At 55.9% G+C, this 17,991-nt stretch overlaps 3 protein-coding genes across 3 annotated transcripts; 1 reads left to right on the top strand and 2 right to left on the bottom strand.

Moving 5' to 3' along the window:
- Positions 1–10,985: 10,985 nt before the first annotated feature.
- On the bottom strand, positions 10,986–12,943 carry MYCTH_56385 (uncharacterized protein; the record flags this gene model as incomplete). The annotated part of the gene is made up of 4 exons (XM_003666801.1): positions 10,986–11,330; positions 11,409–12,280; positions 12,359–12,814; positions 12,889–12,943. 4 exons carry the CDS (start codon positions 12,941–12,943, stop codon positions 10,986–10,988), a joined length of 1,728 nt encoding a protein of 575 aa, XP_003666849.1.
- A 1,687-nt stretch (positions 12,944–14,630) lies between these two features.
- On the top strand, positions 14,631–15,365 carry MYCTH_104267 (uncharacterized protein; the record flags this gene model as incomplete). The annotated part of the gene is made up of 1 exon (XM_003666800.1): positions 14,631–15,365. The coding sequence occupies one exon, from the start codon at positions 14,631–14,633 to the stop codon at positions 15,363–15,365; it is 735 nt and encodes a 244-aa protein (XP_003666848.1).
- Positions 15,366–15,493: 128 nt separating this feature from the next.
- MYCTH_2311921 (uncharacterized protein) lies at positions 15,494–17,904 on the bottom strand. Its single transcript, XM_003666799.1, has 6 exons — positions 17,695–17,904; positions 17,530–17,596; positions 17,219–17,427; positions 16,541–17,131; positions 15,821–16,458; positions 15,494–15,714 (listed from the first exon to the last, which is right to left on the bottom strand). The coding sequence occupies exons 1-6, from the start codon at positions 17,717–17,719 to the stop codon at positions 15,622–15,624; spliced, it is 1,623 nt and encodes a 540-aa protein (XP_003666847.1). The 5' UTR covers positions 17,720–17,904; the 3' UTR covers positions 15,494–15,621.
- Between the last annotated feature and the right edge of the window lie 87 nt (positions 17,905–17,991).

Raw genomic sequence — 17,991 nt, 5'->3', positions numbered from 1 at the left:
TAACCAAGGGGCAACTTCCCTAATTATATGTATACCTACTACCCTACTCGGTAAGTAAATTAACCATCTAGCGACCCGTCCAATTAATTCCCGGGCGGACATCAGTTGTGCTCTGTGAGCAATCGCACGAACATACATGAAGATGGGCTCATCCGACCCAGGTGCGGAACCACCCGGGATGCCACTGTTACCCTTTGCCCATTTTTCCCTCCCTGTCTATGACGGTGCGGGAGCTGCGAGCGCCATCATCGAACGAGGACCTGAAAAGAAGCGGTTCCCTTCCCTTAGCACCCTTACCTTTTTTTTCTCGCTCCACAACGCTGCGGCAAGTCTAGCGATTCGCTGGATGGGAGCGGGCAGGCAGGTCCTGGTCCTGGTTCGCAACCCTTCGGACCGTCCCCTGGCGATGCGGGCCCCTTCCCCTGTTCGCGCGATCACTGTGGGGAATGGTGAGGTCACAAACCCCGGATCAGCCTGCACTGCCGACAGCTGTCGGAAATGGCCGCTTATCCTCTCGATGTACGATCATGATCGGAAGAAAACACGTTATGGACTAGTGTAGACACCCCAGCAGACACTACATACAACCAGTGAGAGAGGGTGGGGAGATAAACGAGAAATACAGAGTGAGGGGCAGGATAATTAGCCATTAGGGTCGCGCGCAATGTCTGAAACCGATACAGACCCTGCGTCTGTTGGCCGGTTTTTGGACAGCCACACGAGAACCTTATGACGCGCGCTTCGCATCGGTAGTTTGTAATTTTGCAAGTCCGGGTCAGTTGTCGCCAGCCGCTTGGAAGGTCAGCCGGCACAGTAGCGGAGACAGACAAGAGAGAAGGGGCCAAGACACTGTAGCAACGTCTGTCCCGTAAAACCCGGTAGTTCGGGGCCTCGGTCTTTTGGGGGGACCCGACCGCTCCGTTCGCTCCTCCGGGATCGAGGAGATTGAGAAACGAGAGAACGTTTCAACGAAAGCCGAGTCCTCCGTGCGCAGCCCACAAGAAAAAGAAAGACACGCAAGCAGAGTGGAAACAGAAAACATGGAAAGAAACAGAGGGAGAGTAAGTAAAGAAGCCAGCCGCTGGCGAGCTCGCGTCTCGGAGTTGCGAAGCAGCCCGTCTCTCGTTCCTCCGACTGGCCGATCCCTAAAAGACGGCCTACCGTTTACTTCCAAGCAATTAAGGTTTAGGTTTCAAACACACCCGTACATACGCCATATAGTGGGCAATCCATACACGAGGCATGGAACTTATTCCGAAGTGTACGTACATTGACTAAAACCACGGAATTGCACTCCACACGGGGGGGCCTTTGCACTTTTGAACTGAGACAGGGCGATGCCATCATTGTTGCCGACCGAGACCAAATTGTGCTAGGCGGGAAGATTCCTCGCTTATTAGTTTACCCCCGGACTACATAGTATTCCGAGCTTCTCTCTGGCCTGCCCCCTAAGGGGGACATCAAGGTTCTTATAATAACTCCAAATAATTAGAAAAATGAAGATGCCGATGGAGACTCAAGTGCTCAATGGGGAAGGAATGGTTCAGCCGTCGGCAGCTGTAGATAACGACGACCGCTAGCTCAACCTTGTTAGCCGATCCAAGCTTATCTCGTTAAGAATGTATGCCGTAGTTATTCCGAACGGGGAAAAAATCGAACGACTCAACAATTCACTAACGCAAGGTATGGTCGTAACTCCGTACACATATACTACAGTACACTCCGCCCCAGAGTCGCGGGCAGGGAGAGCCGAGTTGGCAAGAAAGAACGAGAAACTGTCTCGCTTTTGGCGTACAAGCATTCCTCATCCCTGGCACATACCCTCGTAGTGTAGGTGTATGTATGTATGTCTTGGGACCTGGGGTCTGATTGGGCGTTCACTACGATGATCGCGCCTCCTCTAGTTGTTCTAAAATACGGATTACTTAAAGGCGATTTGGGGGGAGGGGAAGGGAGAGGAAGAAGAGGCGCAATGAGCACATTTTTGCTGGCGTGCACCACAGACATCAGACGGCGTCCCGAGATCGAGACATCTGCGCCCATGGCTGTAGAATATGGGAGGGAGCAAACAAACAAGCCACGCCGGCGCCCGGTCATCTAACGTGGGAAAATAGAAGACCCCCCCCACCCCCGAATTCCTTCTTTTCCCCACTCCGTACCCCTTGTTATTGTCAAGTGGTACTCCGTATGCCTCGTCAGTCGGCGGTGGCTTTGCCAGGCCTGATGGCGGGGAGGGGTAGTATAATCCCGTACGTGTGTGCGTGCGTGTGCAAAGTATGATGGATAGTTATCAGATGGGTGGGTGGGTTGCCAACCGCCAGGCCACCTGAGTGGCTGAAAAAAAAATTCCGTCGGTAAAGAGCCAGTCATCGAACGGAAACCCAAGGTGAAGAGAAAACAGGAATAATAAACAATACATGTAGGTGCTGAGAGTGAGCCTATACTAAACCCGGCTAGGTATACCGCTAATAAGCTGAACTTCCACTACACTACTTATAATATACACGGCGTGGTAACGATGTACTCCGTAGGATCACTGGTGAGCAAAGGCGGGCTGAGATAGCATCTTGCAACTTTATCTTATCAACAACCCCTTTGCACTAGATAGACTAAACAGGGGGCATATCCTCCTTCCGCAGAGCGCGCTGCCCTCGATCCTCGGCTACTCTGCCTTAACAACAAGCAATTCCTCTGCCCATGCTGTCTTAGTTCGCGGACACTCGGAGGAACGGTTTTTGGTGTCATGGTTTGTGGCCGCCTGCCGATGCACGATAAGAGGCGTCCAGAGAAGTATGAGCCATCGAACAAAAAAATCGGCGAGGATTCACGCGCATGGCTGTGCCTCTCTGCTGACCAGGGGCTTCTGACCCGCGCATTGGTCGCCTAACGAATCTGCCCACTCCTTCCAGGGACAAGTCTCAAGAGAAAATCGTTCTGGTGTGTATGTAGTAAGCTGAAAGACAAGAAGAAAAAAGTTTGTTCTTTCGAGCACGGCCAATGCCACCTAGCCGGATCAATTTTCTCTCTTTACCCTTCTGATTGGTAGATGGGTGTACATACACGTATGTATGTACATACGTGCTTGGTGGACGCGCATTAGTCCTCCCAAAGCGATGAACCCGGATCAGTTCGATTCGGTTCGGTTCGATTCAGGTCTGTCAATCTGAAGCCAAGTGTCCCTGTAAGGAAAATAGGGTAATTGACGCATCACGCAGGAGTCGTCTGCACGCAGTACATGTCTTGCAGGCCGAATGAGACGCCGGCAAGGCCGGCAGCAAGACCGGCGGCAAGACCGGGCGTCAAGTCTCTCTGGTTTGAGTTGCATGCGGATCAGACGCAGGTCGGGCCTGGTCGGCCCTGGTCGGCCCTGCTTGCCCCTCTGCAACCTCGTGGAATCGCGCGTGAACAGTCGCGGCCCTAACAGTTAACCGCTTTTCCCTGATATGTGTATTAATTCGTTTATCTGGTACTTATTCTTTTTGGCAACTACTTCGTGATTCCGTACCATGTCTTTGGGAAAAAAAAAAAAAAACATCAAGGATTCTTCTGAGACACACTATTCAGGAAGGACATGGTGCCCTTTTTGTCCTGGGGCAAGTGCATACGCAGGCCGGGCACGGAGCCTCCACCATTTCTCATCATTTTCCTGCTTATGTTTGCGTCCGCTACTAACCTTCCGCTTCACCTAGTATAGTCCGCACTCCGATGTAACAAGGAGCTGCCACGAATCGAGATCTTCAATTTGTGCTTCCTCTAAACAAACCCCCCTGAAGATGCCTTGCAGGTTATCGAGAAGTTTAGCGTAGCATGCATCTCTCTCGAGATCTGAACCCGGCCCACAGAGAAGCGGCCTCTGCCGCTCCTCGTCGGCCAATCACCGCAGCCCAGGCTTCGGCAACTTCAGCTCGAGCCAACCAAATCAGCCAGAGCGCTTGTTTGCGCCGAAGCGCTCACTCATGTACTGGTATGTATGTATGCACGGAATACGCTCTGCTACATCTGTACGCTACTGTGTGTATCCGTACATAGGTATGTAGTGTATATTGGAGCATGTCCGAGATAGCGCCCGTGCCTCGGTGCAAAAGCAACTCTCATCGGTTGTGGAAAATTGATCGAAGCGGTAAGCGAAAGAACCGTTTCGCCCCGTCTTGTTGCTTCTTGCAAGCCACCCCGGCTATGCCAAGACATGCAGAAGCGAAGTGTAGGAAATATTGGAAACCTCCCAAGAATGAGACTGCAGCTTGTGTTTCTTTCCATACATAGCGCACGGTGTATACGGGAACACACTGCGTAGTCTCAGCGGGATATGCAGAATATTCCGTACGCATTGCTGCGCAAGGTTTCTATTGCAACTTTGTTGTTTCTTCGGAACCCCGAGTCTAACAATAGCGGAAGTGCGAGACGGCTGGTTCGGTTTCTCGAGCGCGATATCAGATCCGCGTCCGCACTACAGCATTGGACTCTGGTCAAGTAACTAAACCAATATGCAACCGTCTGATGAGGCTCCACGACACAAGCAGAGCGACAAGGGGGTGAGAGCCGGAGTCCGGAAAACCCCCTGTTCGTCGTGGTGACCTGCCTCTCGCTCACTTCCGGTCCCAACCCAGGTCGAGCGAGTTACGGATTAGTTCGATTGCCGTCCTCAACGTCTTCAAAACCCCTGCCCTCCGCATTCTAGGTGGGGTAACCTTCTGTGGGGCGGTGGGGATGGGGTTTGCTTCTTTCTTGCTCGAAGTGGGGACTTGGCTAAGAGAAGAGAATGGTTTAGCTCGTTCGGTCGCTGTCCAACCCCCTTGCAGACGGGGGCCCTCGTGGTCCCTTGGCCCCGCAATTTGCAAATGCAGCTCGACAGAAAAAGGAATAGCCAGCTTGCTAGGGGCGCCGGGGGTAACGCTGCGCAAGGGGAGAGGAAGGAAAAGGGAATCAGATGAACGGTATCGTATCCACAAGAGTGTAGTGTAGTGTAGTTACCCCGTACACTAGTGTACGGATTAGTGTCTCTCGCCCCCCTGATTAGCAAGCGACGGTGGGCGCAGCAGAGACAAGGCTGGACGCCGAAACTTTTCGGTGACCACGGTGATGGACTCGGTGAGCTGCTAATAATGGCTTGAAATTAGTCGGGGGGGGGGGGGGGGCTGAACCCCAGGCCTTCCATCATTCTGGGCGGAAGCAGAGCTCATAGTTACCAAGCAGCCGAGTGTCTCACCAGGATATCTCAATGCTGGCGCTCCTGCACCTCCCCGTGATGCTTGCCGCTGGTCGCTGAGACGACGCGCCCGAACGACCCGAGGAAAACCTGTGGGGGCACAGGAATCACAGGGACTCGTGTCGGTGTAGAAGGACAAGGAAACGAGTCGACTTGGAACATCGGACAATATTCGTACATCAGTACGGAGTAGTGTACCGTACTTAATTTTGACAGTGGTTGCCCTTCCTAAGACGGTTGTGGCACGAGAAGAGAAAATGCGGGGTAGAGCAGGATGGCGTACATTTAACTACCGGCACTTGCTCGTTGACGGTTGCTAAAAACGCAGACTCGATCGTCCAGCCTAACGCTTTTCAGAGGTCAAGCCTGGTATCGTGGAAAATGTGCCCCCATACATCGACCCTAACAATGTAATGTGGAATCCGTACACTACGGAGTAGTAGGGTGAAGTGGTAGTTTGTTGGGTGGAGTCACTCGGTACACTACATACTGCAGTAGTATGCCGAAATCCGGGGAAATTGGCTCTGGAGACTGAGCGACAGGGCCTCGTCCCTGTCAGAAGAGCGCCACAATTTCTGTAAAGCGTACTTTTACTTTGTAGGGCACATCTTGGCACTTACTCCAAGGCGACGTTTCACTACCACTTAGTTCTCTCCATTTCACGCACTTCACCCAGCCATACGCTACGCTTGCTACGAGTAGACAGCTTAACATGGCAATTCCCATGCTCGCTAGTTGAATGTGGTAGTGTGGCACGGCGGCCTCGCTTACTACTGCAGCAGTGTGGTGGTGTAGAAATAAAGACGAGAGAGTTAGGGAGAATGGAAGAATTGACATTCAGACGAGGGCGAGGGCCCTAACATAATCCGTGCACCAGGTATGTATGTACGTCTCGTGTAACGCAGCTCGTTCATTGGGCTCCGTCTGGGACCCGACGCCCTGCATCACTTAGTGGGTGAAGGGAATGCTAGCATGTGCGCCTCCCAGACAACTCGCGAATGAGAGTGATTCCCAAAAAGCCGTCGCTGGCGCTGCCTGGGCGTGATTCCAAGCCTCCTCCTGGATGCGCGCTACACCACACTAGGCTAGTGTCTATACATACGCTAGACTAGCGCTCTTGTCATCCACGAGGGCAGCGTAGCAAAGCAGCCTTTTGGCATTTTGGATGCTGTACGGATTACTCCGTATCATAGTAAGAAAAGACTCCTGGCCTCACGCATGACACGCGCACTGTGGCACCTCTTAAACGCTAGCGTCGACGGTCTCCATTTATTATCGATTCAGGAATGCCAAAAAGGGTCTTGCGTTACGAGCGAGAGGAGGATATGACAGAGGCTCTTTCCTTGAACAGCGATAAGATCGGGTTCCGGCAGGCCAAACCCTCTCCGATCCCCACTTTTCCCCTCTTTCCGAAGCCCCCAAATCATCACGATTCCAGAGCCCCGATTTGCAAGCCACCAAAACTCTCGTAACAAACCGTCTGGGGTGCGACGAGGGCGCTGAAACCGGCCACCAAAGAGAGGTGAACAGAAGCAGGATCTACGGAAGGCACCGCAATATGACGGGGTTGACTCCGGGGTGGAGACGTGGCCCCCTCTTTTCGCCTCTTTTTCTCAATCGTCGTGACCCCTTCCTCGCAATTTCGCCCCGCAAGCAAGGACTCTTCACAATCATTTAGACGTTGATCACACCATTTGAGGTGGTTTCTAGTGGCATGTGGCCATGATTGATGTACGGATCTGTACATAGTACCACGGATATACGACAGGCACGGAGAAGCAAATCGAGCAAGACTTACCGTCTCGGATAATCGTGGTGGGTAGGTACGGAAGACCTCGTGCATGTCCTATATAGTGTGTTAATCAAGCTGCGCGAGCCGTCCTCACGCCTGTGGAGAGAGATCTGCAGGGACTCTCAAACGGGAGGTTGACGTTCGTTAGTGCCGTTCTTGCCGCAGAGGGAAGAAGTCCAACCTGCAGCTGCCTTCCCCAACATTCATTGCATGGCCGCGGGGGATCGATTCAGGTCGGACGCGGACACTTTTCCCCAAACCTTCGCACAGGGCGCATGCATGCATTTGATGCGGTTCGGCTTCCTCATTTTGGCATCACCTACTACCCTCCCTCTCTCTCGGGCCCCCTTTTCCTCCCACCACCACTGCACCCTGCAGCAAACAGCCACGGCCAGGCAACGCGGATCGCCCAGATAAGAGGGAGGAGCCTACTGCGACGCAGTCGGGTCGTGAACTCTTAGTAGTTTTCCTGTTCCTGCCCACCACCCACCTGTCCTCGGTCCCCCCCCCCTTTTTCTTCCCCCCCATCCCCTCCCCGGCGCCAAAGAAAGTCAGTCAGGCATTGGTTCCGACTTCATCACCCGCTGCTCTCCTCCCCCCACGCAGGCCTATATGCGCTTCACATCCACTCGCTGCGTGTACGGATCAGGACAAGCAGTTTCTCCTCTCTGTACGTGCACGACCGTACTACCAACTAGCCCGCCCTCCAACCGCGACCTAGGTGTTCCTCCCGCTGGCTCGGCACCGCAACAGGACGAAGGTGGAGTTCCTACCTCCTGCGGCCTGTGGTGTATGATACTTGATGCTTGCTGTCGCAACCAACAACGGCAGCTTTGTCGAGGTTGCCGGTTCGGTTCCCATGCCAAGTACCGTGTAGCATTGAGTATATTCACGAGTCACACATTCTTCGAGGGGAGGGGAGGGGGGGCAAAAGAGACATGGCATGCCAGGTGACTGAACCAACTTGCTCGTATCGCAGCTTACGCATCACACCTTTACCTCCTTCCCCCCCTTATTTCTTGTTTTCCTTTCGGCGTATCCATTTTACCCGATGCTCCCATACTGTTCACGAGTGGACGTCCAATTCTTGGTCGATAGAATAGCAGAGCCTAACACAATATTACAACGCTTCAAGCAAGGTTGCGTGATACCACCCCAAGTTCGTACCACAATTCCTCAGCCCTCCTCTCCTCTTCCCTCCCACCCCACCAAAAGGGTTTGCACTAACCGGCCCCGGGTATCGCCCAGACATCGCTCCCAGGACGCAATCCGGCGGCAACAACATGCAAGCGGCTGGCGTTGCATCTTCCCGCCGTCAAAAGGCGGGGGGTTTCAACTACACCCACATCGGGAAAGGGGAAGGGATATGAGGGAAAGCTCATCTTGCTCGCTCGGCCAGTCAGGGGACCCAGATTGCTAACCGCCGGGTTTGGGTAATGTGTACTGGGTGGATGCTGAAAGGGGCCCTGAGGGGCTCGATTTTCAGCTGGCTAGCGTCAAGAGAGGGAGGCAAAGGGGCATGAATTTAAAAAGTGTTTTTTGTCTGTTCCTTAGGATATATATACATTTTTTTTTTTTTACTCCTTTTGCGTTCTCTACAATGTTCAACTTCTTTTTAGCTGCTATGCCATTCTCGTATAGGAATGATAGCCTACTTCTGCCGTGTTAGAGGAATCCCATTCCCTGACAGAAATGAGAAGCTACCTTTCTTAGCTGAACGGCCTCCGAAGGCAAAGGGTAGAAGGGGACCGCCAGCATGCGACTTAGTGACTGACTGACTGACTCAACTGTGACTGTTCGTGGCGACCAATGTCCTGGGATGATCAGTGTCTCACTCCATCCATCCTCTTCCATGGAGGAGCTTTGAGACGATACTTCGTTGAGTCCGCGCCAGGTCGAGAACTACGCCAGCGGGAGGCCTCATCCTCCCTGTTCTTCTGTGGTGGACTAGACTGGACCGAAGGTGGCGATGGTAGAGTGGCATTTATTGCTACGCTTGTCTTGCCCCCTAGTAACGATAGTCGGCGGTTGACGAAGTATGTACAGGGTTCAAGGAGGCTTACTGCGTATCTTGAGAGCGTGGAGTGTACCTCTCCTTCCTTGGTGTGGTTGGTGAGCGGCGTGAGAGAAGAAGAAGAAGAAAAAAAAAAGGGGGGGGTGGGTTTGATCGTCTTAATCTTTTCGTGTTATCTCCCTTTCGATTCGCATGGGCGGCAAAGTGACCATGGGCTTGTCGTAATAGGAACTATGATACTTGTCAATAGTGGCTTTCCCTCCAGCCGCTTTTGTAAGTCCAGAGTATCAGCTCAACTTTGATGTGCTCGGCTGAAAACTTCTGAGGGTTAGGAAGTTTCGTGAGTCCGGTGACGAGCACCTGATGGAGGGAGCCTTGCTCTCGTGCCTCAAAGTTGTCCCATTAGTTAAACAGGGGTTTCCGGTTCCATCCACGTGAGCATGTCACCCCTTCTCTCTTTCTTTCTCCCTCCCACCCTCTCTCTTCCTTCCACCTGATCGTGGCAAAGTCGCCGAGTGTGAGACTTTCCTGTTGTGTGTGCTCTGACCAGGACGCCCTTTGGGGCACAACAACAGCCTCCAGCAACGCCCTTGAGGCAATACTTAGAGAAGCCACATGCTATACGAGGCATTTTCTTCCTTGAATTGATCCGAAAAGGTTGTTCGGCTTCACCCCCTGCTTTGTGGAATGCCGAGGTCTGTGGGTGTCCGTTGTCAAGTCGTGCAAACACCAGCTGCGATGCGGGAGCCTGCCAGATCGGGCGTATACTCGCCCCCGTTCCTCGAAGTCGGGTGGCCGTGACGGGGTGTGTGGCACCCCATGGAACGTGGTGTTGTATGCCCGTTGACTGCTTCGCTCCTACTAGTGCGGTGCTCTGGGTAGCTGCCTTGCACGGTGAGCCTCTGGGAAAAATAGGTCTGGGTGAAGAAGTGTGATATAGATGCCACTCTCTGAAGTGTGCCATTCTACGAGATTGTGACTCAGAACTCTGTCATGTTCTCATGAGAGGGAAATGATGATCTCAAGGGCTTCCTCGGTTTTCAGCAACCCTCGAAGCGTGTTGACCGCTCGGGATCTCGCGAACAAATATGTTTCTGATGAGTGATTTGGTGTCGGAATGAGGGCTGAACGACTCCTTTCACTTCTGGATACTGGTCTCGTCTTCGCAACAGCAGCGGCTCCGTGCTCGAAACAAGAATGCCGGCCCCTCAAAAGCTGCAAGCCTAGATCCCAAATGCTTGCTTGGTCAGTGTCTCTATCTAGACGGCTCAGGAGGGAAGTCCCTGATCGAAAGAACTATAGACTGCTCCAATGAGTTTTTGGTTGGTATCACAGCTTGCAATCTTCTCCCAAGGTAAAAGAGAAGAGCCGAGAGCTGTGGATTGCACATAACGTAGATGAGGGCCCGAAAGGGGACCTGTTCAGATCATGAACTCATTAACTCCATATGCCAGTCAAGACGGCGACAGCACGGGAACGGCACTTCTGCTTGTCAAAACCACTTCTGACAGGTCCGCTAGCTCTCGAGTCAAGAATCATCTTGCATCTGTTTGCTGTCAAACAATCTGGGTATGGGATATCCTCCTGGTCCTTTGCACCTTCCATGATCATAGCTAAAAACCAAATAGAGGGAAGCCCCCTCGCACAGGACGAGCCATTCCGTGACTTCCAGGGCATGCATCGCAGTTGACTCGATGTTGACCAGTGCAGGTTCTCCATCGGCGCCCTCGAGACTCGGCCGGTTTTCTTTCCCCCCTCCTCCCTCCCCATTTCTCTCAAACAAAAGCAAAGCAGCCCAAAAATCGCCCGCTCCAGTCCCAGTTCGTAAAGGCATAAGAACAACAACACCCATAAGGAACGCTCATACTTCATTGATCTTGATGCCCCTTTCATTCCCCCAATCCCCCAACCCCCTCTCGCCCCCCTCTTTTAGCGCAAGACACACCAACTAGAAAGAGAGGAGAGAGTACGGCTCAATAGACACTCCCTCTGATGCTCCGGTCCTCGATTTCCTCCCTCGCAAGAACATCGTCGGCCTCGTCCGCCATCTCTTGGGCGACCACGGCCGACCCGCTCTCGTCCACCGCGCAGCCCTTGTCAGGGCCGTCGTCGCTGCCGCCACACGAGTGGTCGTCGTCGTGCTCGGGATCGTGCTCGCAGTCGGCCTCGTGCTCCCCGTCGCTGCTGTTGTGATCGCCTAGCCGGTTGGCGCGCATCCCGCGGCCCATACGGGACTGGCTCCTTTGTTGATGATGGTGTTGGAGATAGGCATGTTTGGGACGGTGCGGGAGGGTGGAAGAGGGGACGCCGAGGGTTCTCTGCGGCGAGGTTCTAGCGGCCGTACCGGCCTCGTTGCTGGTGGATGCGGCGGTGGAGGATGAGGACGGGGTGATCACCGCGCCTGAGCGGCCATCACTGTCGTCTCCCGAGTCGCCGTCGTCGCTCACGGCGCTGTTGTGCCCGCTGTAGGAGCCGCCAAAGTCGCGCCCGACATGATGATTATCGATGCCGAGGGGACGGGGAGGCACGTTGGGGCTCCTTAGGCGCGAGCGCAGGCGATCATCGACCGAGATGAAAGACGGTGTGCCGTCGGGGCTGGAAACGACCTCGTCACGGGCTCTGTCCACATCAATTTGCGGGCCAGCTGCCTTGTCTCTGGAGCCGTCCCCGGCGTCATCAGCGGCCTGAGACTGGAAGCGTTTGGCTGCTGGTCTGCGGCTGACAATGGTTTGGCTGTTGGCCGTGCCGTTGAATGATGGATTAGTAATGCCGTACGCTGAGCCGGCTGCGGTCCCGTTGCTGCTGGGTACGGCGGTGCTGGTGCTAGTGCTGCTAGTACCGCTGCCGGTGCCGCTGCCGGTGCCGCCCTCGCTCACGGCCGGGCCGGACGCATTGTTAGAGATGATACTGTCGCTCTTGACCAGGTCGGCCAGCGCCTGGCGGATCCTGAAGTTCTTGTCGTGGTTACAGCCGTTCGGACAGCCGCCCCAACGACGCCGGACCTCGGCCGTGCCGGCGCGCGCGAGCGTGGAGAGGTCGTTACTCTTGTCGTCCTCATCGCCCTTCCCCTCGGCCAGCTGTCGCGCGCGCTCCCGCCTGAGCTCAGACCAGGTGCGCAGCTTGTTCTCGAGTATGTACTTGCCGTTTTCGTCATTGCGGCGCATGATGAGGAACTCGCAGTGGTTGACGTTACGCAGGTCCTCAAAGTACTCAACGCTGAAATGGTACCACTTCATGAGAAAGATGCGAGACATGAGGCCGTGGGTAACTGCAGGTTGGCTCGAGTCAGACAGGCCCATGTTCACGAAAGAAGGAGGATGGGGAGAGGGAGGGAGCTCCGGCTCACCCAGCACGCAGACGCTCGCAAAATCGTCCTCGCCAAACTGCCGCCACAGGCTCTCGTTGAAGCCGCTGATGCGGTCGTAGGCATCGGCGGCGCTCTCGCCGTTGGGGATGCGGTAGAAGAAGTGGCCGTAGTCGGCGCGCTCTTGCCACATGCGCTCCATTTCGGCGCTGCACGGCTGGAAATTGCCAAAGTCCTGCTCGCGCAGGCGCGGCTCCTCGTACACCTTGATCTTGTCTCGCTTGAACGGGCTCGGCTCCGGATCGTCGCTGGTCAGCGTCGCCAGAATGCCCTCGGTGGTCTCTCGCGTCCGGCGGTATGGGCTCGTGAAGAAGTGCAGCGTGTCATCCTCGCGTAGCAGCGCTCGCAAACGACGACCGGCATCGTAGGCCTGCTGCCATCCTTCTGGCGTGAGCTTGACGCGGTGGTCGGGGATGGTCTGGTGGATGTCGCGATTCTCTGCGGGCGCGTGGTCAGTTCGAGTCCGGTTCGCTTTCGACGTTGTGGTTTTTCGGCCCCGGACGTAGACATACTGTTGCCCTCGGACTGGGCATGTCTGATGAGGATGATAAGCCTTGGTCTCCCCATGGCGAATCGCCAACTCAAAGAATGTTCGCCTCTGGCTTCACAATCGCTGGCGGGCAGAGAAGAGGGCCAGAGGAGATGATGCTCTCGCTGCTCGTCGTATCGTCGTGCTGCTCAGGTACCGGGACGGTTCAACAAGGGGCAGCTCGAGTTTCAAAGGTGCCGATAGCGGGGCAAAGGCTCAGCGAGGAGGGCTAGTTCAGAACTTGTGCGTGTCCGAGAGAGAGGAGAGAGGGAGAGCAAAGACACAGGGACAATGGCTATACGGCGGACTCGAGGGCCTTTCTAATATGCAATTCTCCACATGTCTTGGTCCGAAATACAGTCATCAACCATCCAAGATGTTGGGTCGGCTGCCTAAGCTTCGCCATCGCCCTATATCTGCGGGAAGAGCATTACCACACTACCAATGCCTGGGCTGGGGTAGGCTTAGACTCTCCGTACTTGGTTGGGGCCCGCCCTTGCCCCGCGGACCCACACCCCACTTGAACCTCAAAGGAAGCAACACCTCTCATGATTGCATTGGCAGCCCGCTTCCTGGCGTCCGAGCAACTATTAAGAAGATACCTGGACAGTTAATGCAATAAACTGCTGTAGTTCTTGCCTTGATTGAGCGCACTGCAGGACGGGCCGGAAGTTGCAAAGTTCACGAGACGACGGTCTGCGAGTTGCAATCTGATGGCCTCGCACTGCACAAGTTCCTTGATGCCTGCAGTTGGCGCCATCTCTGTTGTCACCCTGCAGCTTTGCAGCTGCACTATCATCCATAATAGCCTTATATTACGGGTACTGTGTCCAAGTATGGAGTGGTAGCGCCAGGTTGGGCGAGTAGTGTAGAGTACATACGACCCTCGCGCACTGTGCGCGAGCAGCAGCCATCCTTCCATATCCTCTTCCACCAACCGTGTCTCGCAGTACTACGGAAGCACCTGCCTGATCACTTAAGAATTTAGGCTGCCTTCCTTCCATCGACGACCAACTGCAGCGCAAGGGTGTGGTCGGTGGTAGTTGCCGCGAGTCGCTTGCGCCTCCCCCCCCCCCGCGGTGCTCAAACAAGCGCCCTGCATCCGGATTGGCTCGGATGAGCGTGAGAGAGCAGGCAATGGCGGCTAGATAAGCGCCGTGTCCTCCTCAAAGCGCCTCGCAGAAGTCATTCTGGATATTGTGTTCCGCCCAACGTGCAGTGGCTGCAGTGGCTCAGTTGCACGAACCAGAGCTCACAGCCAAGTTAACCTGGGGTTGGTCAGACCCTACCTTCTTGCCCCACCAGTTTTCTTACCTTGTCCAAACTTTCGCTCTTTTGAGTCGCGTTGCCGACCACAACGGAGTACGGAGTATTCCGTACTTCGTGCACACTACTCGGGTGTAATCCTTACACTACGCGACGTACCTTTAATGTCGGACTGCTTTTCGACGGCTCACAAACCGCCTCCTGCTTACCACCATCCCGCCGCGAAAAGGAGAACTCAATAAGCACAAAGGCCAAACAGCCTTGTCAAGCTACATCAGCAACCAACCCGTCTCAGAACGACGACGACGACGACGACACATCGACATTAAACAAAGCAACCAACCAACCAACCAACCAACCAACCAACCAACAGCAACCATCTCCGAAAACGAAAGAATTATAGAAAGATAGAAAAGAAAAAAAATTGTTATCTTGAGGGAAAAAAGAACCGAAACAAAAATGACGTCCGACACGCGCCCGCCCCCGGCAAAGCGCCGGCGGGCGCTCTCGCCGCACGCGGCGCAGGCGACGCAGCTGGCCGCGCTCTTTGCGAACCCGACGCAGGAGATCCGGATCCCGCCGGCCGCCGGGCCGGACGCCGGCCGCAAGCCGCTGCCGCCGCCGCCCGAGATCGTGACCAACGTGCAGGGGTCGAGCGCGGGCGCCGGGTCGGGCGAGTTCCACGTGTACAAGGCGGCGCGCCGGCGCGAGTACGAGCGGCTGCGGCGCATGGACGAGGACCTGGCGCGCGAGCGCGCCGCAGAGGAGTTTGAGCGCCGCCGCCGCGAGCGCGAGCGCGAGGACGAGGAGCGCACCCGCCGCAACCGCGAGAAGAGGGAGAAGAAGAAGAGGAGGAAGGAGCAGGCGGCCAAGGAAAAGTCCAAGAGCGGCGCCGGCTCGGCGTCGGAAGGAGCGGGAGATTGCAGCGGTGGTGGTGGTGGAGGAGGAGGAGGAGGAGGAGGAGGTAATGGTGGAAGTAGTGGCGACTGTAATACCGAAGCAGAAGGAGAGAAGAAGAGCGGCCAGTGTGGTGGAACACAACAAGGGGCAAAGGACGTGGTGGGTGGGAGTGGTCCGGACAACGCCAGCGAGAGCAAAGCGGATGGGGGTACAGATGCTGCTGCCGTCAAGAAGCAGGATGTACCTGTTGCGACCGCGGGTGGGCCCGGGTTGGTCATTCACGACGATGATTGATGAGACATGGAGAAGGGGGCAAGTCTTAACAACAACAACAACAGCAGCAGCAGCAGCAGCAGCAGCAGCAACACTGTCACTACGCGGGGGACCGCGGGGGGCGGGATGACCACGACCGGGACCTTTTTTGTCTACCAAAGGTGATTAGGCCTCATTCACTCTAATGGGGTATTACGCCGCCTCCTCTGGCCATTACCATGAGCCATACAGCGGGCCATTTATCCCCACGCTCTTCTTCCCCCTTCTCAACTCCCGTCTACTCATCCATCCCGCCACCGCCCGTGCCGACGCCCGGTTGCGCCTTTTTGGCGCTGCAGATATCGTCTACCCTCAACAAGAGACACGCCGACTGTCGAGTAATCTCTGGTCAGCATCTCTCTCTCTCTCCTGTCTAGGCTTTTTTGTATGTAACCGTTCGAGGGAAGAAGCAAAAAAAATTAAAAAAAAAAACATACCTCGATCGCCGTCTTCATGCTCTGCACCTTAATGGCCTCGGGCTCCCACACGCCGTAGTCCTTCATGTCGACCAGCGCGCCCGTGTCGCCGTTGACGCCCCAGGAGCTCTTGCCCTCGGCGTGCTTGGCCCGCAGGTCCGTCAGCACCCGGACCGGGCTCTTGCCGGCGTTCTGGATCAGCGTCCGGGGGATGACCTCGAGCGCCTCGGCGACGGCCTTGTAGGGCCACTGCTGGATGCCCTCGATGCTCTTGGCCATCTGGGCCAGGCGCACCGACACGGCCATCTCGGTGGCGCCGCCGCCGGGCGACAGCCGCGGGTGGAACATGACGTTGCGCGCGACGCCCATGGCGTCCTGCAGGTTACGCTCGATCTCGTTGAGCACGTCCTTGGACGGCCCGCGCAGCAGGATCGTACACGCCTTGGGCGACTTGCACTTGGTCAGGAAGGTGAAGTACTCGTCGCCGATCTTCTCGATCTCGAACAGGCCGCACTTCGTGCCCACGTCCGATTCTTGCAGGTCCTCTACTCGGTTGACAATGGTCGCGCCCGTCGCCCTCGCTATCCGGTTGTTGTCCGTCTTGCGGACCCGCCTCAGCGCGGTCACGTTGGCCTTCATGAGGTAGTGTTGTGCCAGGTCTGGGCGGCAGAGTGTCAGATGTGTTCTCCAGTAGCGAACAAACGCGCGCAGGGAGCGAAGGGGAATCATGGAAGAGATTACCTGAGACGCCCTTCTCTGTGATGACCAGATCCGGGTTGAGCGCGATGATGTGCTCGCACATGGCCTTGACCTGCTCCTCCTCGATCTGGAGGATGCGGTTCCAGTCGTCCTCCTTGGTGATCTCGATGTTTGTCTGCGACTCGCCCTTCTTGTACTCGAGCGGGCAGTCGAGCAGGATGATGCGCGGGTTCTCGATCCTGCGCCGCATCTTGGGGTGCGTGATGTCCTTGTTGAGCATGACGCCGTCCAGCACCCTGCTGTCCTCGATCTCGCCGCCGGGCACCTTCTCGACGCGCGCGTACCGCTTGATGTCCACCTCACGCTTGCCGTTGCCCACATCCCACGTCACGGTGCGCACCGCCTTGAGGGCCAGGCTGCACATGAGCTCCGACCAGCGCGAGACGAACTTTGTGCCGATCGACGACGAGATGAGCTGGTACATCGCCTTGTCGTCGTTGACGTCGATGGGGAGCGAGATGTCTTCGATGATCTGCAGCGCGTCCTTGAGCGCCCGCTTGAATGCCGAAATGATGACCACGGGGTGGATGTTGCGCTCGAGCTGGGGCAGCGCCTGCGCCAGGATCTCACCAGCTACGACCCGGGGACGCGGTCAGCAAATACCCTTCTCTTCTGTCCAGCCCTCTCTCCCTCTCTCTCTCTTCCGCTAAGGCCACTCACCCAGAATGATGACGGTTGTGGTCCCATCGCCCACCTCTTCATCCTGCGTCCGGCTGAGCTCGATCATGCTCTTGGCGGCGGGGTGCGACACCTCGATCTCGCGGAGGATGGCATGGCCGTCGTTGGTCAGCACGATGCCACCCATGGGGTCGAGCAGCATCTTGAGCATGGCCTTGGGGCCGAGGCATGACCGGATGATGTCGGCGACACTGTGGTCGGAGAGAGGGGGAGGGAGGGTCCGGAACGTCAGCAAGCGGGGTCCCCGGAGTTCATTTGTCTATCGGTGAGGGGGAGGGGAACTCGTAGCATACGTTTTGGCGGCGGCGATGTTGGACAGCTGGGCGCTCCGACCCGTCTGCCTATCACCGCTCTGGGTGTCTGTAGAAGCGGAGGAAGCTCCTGTCAGCGAGGGGGTGTCCGGCCAAAGACAAATCAAACAATTAGCGGGGGAGGGGGAAAGGCGGCTCAGGACGTACTCATCACCAAGACAGGGGCCTGCATTTTGCCTGTCGTTGGCTCTCGCCTGGTTCTTGTTGCTGGGTGTTTGGACTAATTTGCGATATGCTTTCAATATTGAAAACAAACTCGCCGGCAGAGGACGGAAATCGAGGGTTGGGCAGGCACCAAATTTCCGGGCGGGATGTTGCGTTCAGATGTCGTCGGCCAGGCAGCTCGCTTGCTTTCAGGTGGGACGCCCCGAAAAGTTCAGAACGTCGGACCCACCCAAGCTTCCAGGCCAGCACGGCGGGGGGCAGATGTGGGGCAGCCGGATC

Source organism: Thermothelomyces thermophilus, chromosome 7 (genome assembly GCF_000226095.1).
Source record: "Thermothelomyces thermophilus ATCC 42464 chromosome 7, complete sequence".
NCBI lineage: Eukaryota > Fungi > Ascomycota > Sordariomycetes > Sordariales > Chaetomiaceae > Thermothelomyces > Thermothelomyces thermophilus.
This window is presented reverse-complemented; position numbering and strand designations above follow the sequence as displayed.

Bases quoted from the DNA above. Each gene is read 5' to 3' on its own strand.
- MYCTH_2311921 (XM_003666799.1), bottom strand. From the start codon at position 17,719: ATGCAGGCCCCTGTCTTGGTGATGA. The intron at 17,597-17,694 runs GTACGTCCTGAG...CCGCTTCTACAG, and splicing joins GGCCCCTGTCTTGGTGATGA to ACACCCAGAGCGGTGATAGG. The intron at 17,428-17,529 runs GTATGCTACGAG...CTCCGACCACAG, and splicing joins AACATCGCCGCCGCCAAAAC to TGTCGCCGACATCATCCGGT.